The 6130-nt window shown below is 38.2% G+C and overlaps 1 protein-coding gene across 1 annotated transcript; it reads right to left on the bottom strand.

The window, feature by feature from the left end:
* Positions 1 to 289: 289 nt before the first annotated feature.
* LOC141657115 (26S proteasome non-ATPase regulatory subunit 11 homolog) lies at positions 290 to 3488 on the bottom strand. Its single transcript, XM_074464250.1, has 3 exons — positions 3389 to 3488; positions 1013 to 2039; positions 290 to 834 (listed from the first exon to the last, which is right to left on the bottom strand). Exons 2-3 carry the CDS (start codon positions 2011 to 2013, stop codon positions 576 to 578), a joined length of 1260 nt encoding a protein of 419 aa, XP_074320351.1. The 5' UTR covers positions 2014 to 2039; positions 3389 to 3488; the 3' UTR covers positions 290 to 575.
* Between the last annotated feature and the right edge of the window lie 2642 nt (positions 3489 to 6130).

Raw genomic sequence — 6130 nt, 5'->3', positions numbered from 1 at the left:
TAGAAGCTTTATAAGACGTGCCTTAGTTCCTCCGGTTGGTTTTTTCAAATAAATACATGCACTGACGGCTGTTGGACAACTGTTGGCCAGCCATAAAGTTCAGCAATTTTCATGTTGAGCAAGGGTTTGATCGTTGTATTTCATCAGATTAAGGGATGACAACTCCAAAGAGTTTATATGCTTGTGATGGTTTAGGGTCGACTGTCGTAGTTGAATTATAAAGTACTCTTCCCGGGAACATGCCCAAAATAGGAACAGACCCTATAGTCAGTCATGTTACAGAAACTAATGACAAACTTTCAAAACTCGTATTCAGACATTTATCATGAAATAGTTGTTCGATTCACTAATTTTACTGCTCGTCATTCAGCATTAGACTGGCCAGATTCTTTCAAGGGAATGGATTCAGGATTATACTAGTACTAACTAAACAATCTATAATGTCAGAACAGACAGTACTCCCTAAAAGCAGGAAAATAAAGCAGCAGCCGCAGCCGCAGCTCTAGAGACAAAATATGACATCGTTGAATCACAAACACCTCACTCGAGTCCAGACACTGTCACAGTCTCTAACACTAAGCAATTTTGGCAGATCGAACATAGAGGCTATCCACAACCTTCCCAACATTTGCAATAGTATCAAGAGTCGCCTCATATATGGCATCGGTCTTGGGATCCTCAAAAATAACAAGGCATCCTGCACCTTGATCGAGGGTACCAGCAAACTTCTTATCTAAGATCATCTGAGATAGCTTCCTCTCCACATGGTCAACCGGGAGTTCGATTAGTTCAGCAATGTGGTCAATCTCGACTCTTGAGAAAGGCTCAATCAACCTGGAAACAAAAATTATTTATAAGCCTTACAAAAATTATTTCATCTGTATAATGGTCTCATGTTAACTTATTTAAAGACCGTCTTTACGCCATACATTTGAGACCAACCCAGTAATCCTTTAACTAAATGAAGAATACACAAGGGTCTGAGATGGTCTCACACGTAAGACTCACTAACCTGCAAAGGTTTTGTTCCAGCAAAGTGTCGTAAAGGGAAGAGAGATGTCGGTGAACGATTGGATCTTCTTCTAGTTGGGCTTTGAAGTTCACCAGAGCAGCCTCAAACAATTTCAATGAACGCTTCGAGTAAGCATCGGCGACAGCTTTCATGGCATCGAGCTCTGTGCCCAAGTACTGCAAGCCTGCTTTGGAAGATATTATACCTGCCACGTCATCAGCTTGGTTCACCATAACTTTAGACAGAAGCATGTATTTCAAGCTGTACACTGCCCTCGGGTCTTCAAGGGCATTGAAGGCTTCAAATGCTTCATAAAAGTAAGAATATGCGGTTTTGTAGTCCTTTTCCTCGGCATGCAGTATTCCACTTTGTAAGTCTATGGTCCCTTGTTGAGCTGGGGGAACATAAATAGCATTGGCGGCTGTTCTAGCTGCCGTTAGGGCAGCCTTGGCTTTGGGAAGGTTTCGTAAGGAGAAATGAAGCTTACTCTCCAACAACTCAATATCAACGAGAAGGAGCTTATCATCTAACCTCCTTACTTCCTTTACCAGGCCTGCCAGGAGAGCCAAGGCTTCAGAGTATTCCTGTGTCTCCATCAATAGAGAAGCAAGCCGGGCCTCAACCCTTTGGCGAAGAAAAGTACGCTTCTCATCCCGAGTCCACTGCACCATCTCTTTGCAGAGGGTTATCTGAAGTTCATTAGTATTTGGTATCTTAGCCACGGCATCCATTATTCCACGAACGATTTTTGCTGTTTTAGCCTTTGGGATTGTTGAGAAAAAACCCATCAATTGGGTTAGAAGGTTGCATAGATCCTGAGCCCGATTTTCCTTCCTAAGAAGGTCGGTGAGATTTGTAATAGCCTGCTCCTTTATACGCATGGCCTCGGCAGATGAGGAAGGATCTTCAAGGACTTTATAAAGGATAGAGATAGATTCCGCTGAGGTTTTAGCTTCTAAAGCCTGAGCAATCGACTCGGTGGTTGCAGGGTAGTTAGACATGATGACTTCCTTTGATTAAAGCTTACCTGAACAGCCAAAAGTGATATCTCACTTGTTAATCTGATCAAGCTTTATGCATAAAAGAAAAGAAAATAAGAAACACAAATAAGTTGCCATGATCCAAAAACTGAGATCAATGGAATCGAGAAAGAAAAACCTATGAATTATTATTTAATACAGAAACATATACGAAACGTTGTAACTTGTATGCATGCCATCTAATTTCATAATACGAGTAATGCCTTGGTTTTGCATACAATCATCTTATGCAAGACTCGTAAATTATTAAAAAATCAAAATACCAACCAACTGAAACTGATATAAAACCTCAAGAAAGTCTTTGTAAAAGGGTTTTGACGGTAAGATATTGTAATTTGTAAACCATCCTCTAGATACACCTACTCGTACCATAATTTATGGTAGGCTGGTAGCGCCTACAAAATCTTTTAGGGTCCGTTTGGATACAATTTTATGAGGGAAAGGGAGGGGAGGGGGAGTGAGGGGAGGTGAAGGGAGGGGAGAGAAGGGGAGGGCAAATGGGATTTGGGTGTTTGGATAACAAAAATTATGAAGGGAAATGGAAGGGGAGGAAGGAGGGAGATGAAGAATGGATGGAGGATTGAAGGATGTTGGTGGTATAATTAGAGTCCAAATAATGTTTTCTTTCCAAATCTTGTCACCCTTGGAAAGATTATAATTTGTTCTATAGAGGGGAAAATAAGTCCTCTCATTTCTCTCCCCTTCCATTTCCTTTCTCCCATATTTTTTATCCAAACAAAGGAAATTAAATCCCTCCCTTTCCCTTCCCTCCCCTTCTCTCCAATTCCTTCAATCCAAACGGACCCTTAAAGGGATACCTGGGTCAAAATGTCAAATAACACACTTGTACAAATAAGAAGATACAGTATATGTAACACGGCCTTTCGAATACAACATTAGATTCCCTCGCCAAAATGGAGGGATCCGATTCCCTCGCCTCCGAATTACACTAACTCAATTTTGCTAACCAAACAAAGGAAATCGCCTTCCGAATATCCCTATCCAGACACACCAGAATCATATCATATTCAATTCCATTAGAATGCTAGTAATTAATAATTCTATAAAATCAGGGTAATAATTTCCTAAATTTTTACACTATACATTCAATACCTTACTCCAATAGATCATATAAGATTATTCTCAAAAAAAAAAAAAATCATGAATGCATAGAATTATAAGTGAAATAAGCAATATACAAAGATCTATGGTTTATTAAATTCAGCATTACCAGCAAATCAGCAATAAATAAACACAGCAAAAATAATAGTAAGTAATTAAATACGAATCTCAATTACTGAATAAAAATACAAGTAATTAAGATGTAAAAACTCACATTAATTTTCAAGTTTTCCGCGGAAGAATTTCGCAGCTTTGCTGAGATAGAGAGGGATAGATAATTAAGTACTGAACTTTTCTTTTGCAGGAAGCCAAGTAGTTTGGACCGGGCTGTTATTCAATAGCTTATTCTCCTGGACTTAGAGTTAGGCCCAGTTCTTTTCGGTTGAGGTGTGCTAAACTGAATTTAATTGAACCGAACTGAATGGAACTAAGCTTAACTAAACTAAATTGAATGGAGGTGAGCTGAAATAAATGAAGCTTAAACTTAGTTGAATTGAATAGAGCTGAATTGAATATAAAATGGACTGAAATTAAGCCAAAAAAAAATAGGGCCTTAGACCTGGCAAACGGTACACGCTTAAACCTGGCAAACGGGTCAACTGGGGTTGGGTCATTTCAATTTTGGGTTTGCCGGTTTCGGGTCCGTTCAGTTCAAGTCAGGTCAATTTTGGGTTTGTTGGTTTCGGGTCGGGACAGGTTAATTCGAGTTCGGGTCAACTATTATCAAGTTACTCATTGATAATAATCCGTTTGCAACAATAAACATTTAGGTCGGGTTATAGTGGGTCAGGTCAATTTGGGTTTTGGATCAAACTCCTGTTTTGAGCTCGGGTGTCGGGTTGGGTTATTCGGTCGCGTCAATTTTGCCAAGTCTAAACACACTTCGTTTAAATTTAGTTCAGATTGTATAAGTTTAGTGTAGAAAAATTCAGATCATATAAGTTTGGCTTAAATTATAAGTTCAATTTAGTAAAGATCGTTCAGCAAACCATGTTGAGTTTTAAGGTCACATTTTTCGGGACTGCACTTTTGCCTCTAAATGGTTGGGTCCCTTAGTATCATGAGCCATGTAGGGCACCACTTACCCATTCACAATAATAAATTCTCATTGAAGACATGACATATCCGTCACAAACTTGTGAAGGATACCATTTTACCTCACAATGTACCAACTTTTTCTCTCTCTGCAACACTATTCATGTGGTCCCCTTTCTCCACTAACCCATTTTGTTACCATTTTATCTCACAAAATATCCGCCACAAATGGTAACCCGTCACAAGAGAGACCAATTGATTCACAATTGGATTATCAACTGGCTAAACTTTTTCTCTAAAAGGGATAATCTTGTTGTATCAATTTCCATCTTTGTTAATACAATATGGAAAATTTGGTGTTCAAGAAATAATAAAATTTTCAGGGGTGCTTATATAGATTACTATGCTTTCTTCAGACAAGTAAACCTAGATACAGGATTGAACATCACGGTGGAAGATAGTAAACTCTTACATCGCTCTTCCAAGGACTATTCTGTTATTGAAAACTTAGGAGAGACGGATAAAGTTATGAATCATTACCCTAATTTACTGATTGGAACCAACTTTGTGCTGACCATGTTAGGATAAAGTGCGACGCCTTTTGAAAACCAAGCCTTCGGGCTTCAACAAGATGGACATTTAGCAATAAATAATGGTTCCATCATCCACTCTGATTCTTCAAAATTTTGGGCTAAGACGCCACTTCGAGGTGAAGCAACTGCTCTCAAATGTGCCATCTCTATGGTCCTTTTAATGGGTTATAAATACATTGATGCCACTACGGTCTGTCTGAATTTAGTATTTCAGATAATAGGCATCGAAGACGTGGACCATGAAGTGAAAAATATCATTTAGGCTATCAATAAACTATATTTATCTTCTCACTGGTTTTCTATTTTAGTTACTGCCCTATGAAGCTAAATAGGATTGCTCATATAGCAAAGCAAACTATGTAACTAGCAATCTTTCTTTTACCGTTAAAAAAAAAAACTATTAACGACCGGGATTAGTATTAGGCCCTGTTTGGTAAACAGCGGATTAATTTCAGCATAAGCAGATTGCAAAAGCAGGTTATAAATGTCAGATTTTATCAGAAGGTTTGACTAGCATATTATAATTAGCAGAATTAATTTGAGTGTTTGGTAATTGGCAGATTACGATTAGTAGATTGTTACTTTTCTTTGTAAAAGAGAGAAAAATTTCCTATTTTTCAATATGCTAACCAATATGCTGGAGTAAGCAGCATATTGTAAAACAGCATATTGACCCCAAATATGTTGTTTACCAAACACTAAAATTAGCATATTGATTGGTCAAACATGCTAAAACTCTTGAATATACTAAAAATTTGCCAATATGCCGTTTACCAAACAGCGCCTTAGTAACACCGTATTCAACCCGACCCATATCCGAAAATAATCACCCTAAGGCCCAAACAGCCAACTCGTGAGTTTGATCAAGGCTAGTACCCTAGTAGTTTCACAAAACGAACATAAATAGGGTACAATGTACATTACATATGATTAAAATATTGATTTTAAATATGTTTTACATTTTTTAAAAAAAAAATTATTAAAAAAACTGTTAAAAAAGGTGTTTTAAATTATTTTTGAACCCGTATTTTGACCCCAACTCCACCCGTGACCCACATGACCCGACCCGCATTCTCGCCTGGCCCACATCCTGACCCGACCCGTATATCTCAACCCGGGACCCGTCCCACCCGACCCGTTTGAAGGTCAATACAACGCAAATTATATCCTGCTCGCAGGAGTATGGAGCAGGATACTCCTATAGAAGTTATAGGAAAATTAAAAATAAATAACAAAACAACACAAAAAAATAACTACCCGGTACATGTTTTCAAGTCATGTTTCATTGTACGGTTCTTCTTCTTTTTTAAATTACTCAATTTCTCAAC

Source organism: Silene latifolia, chromosome 5 (assembly GCF_048544455.1).
Source record: "Silene latifolia isolate original U9 population chromosome 5, ASM4854445v1, whole genome shotgun sequence".
NCBI classification, from domain to species: domain Eukaryota; kingdom Viridiplantae; phylum Streptophyta; class Magnoliopsida; order Caryophyllales; family Caryophyllaceae; genus Silene; species Silene latifolia.
Note: the sequence above shows the minus strand (reverse complement) of the source record. Positions and strands in the feature narration are given on the sequence as shown.

Coding starts and splice junctions, on each gene's coding strand:
- LOC141657115 (XM_074464250.1), bottom strand. CDS start 2,013: ATGTCTAACTACCCTGCAACCACCGAGTCGATTGCTCAGGCTTTAGAA. Junction 835..1,012: donor CTGGAACAAAACCTTTGCAG/GTTAGTGAGTCT, acceptor TTTTGTTTCCAG/GTTGATTGAGCCTTTCTCAA.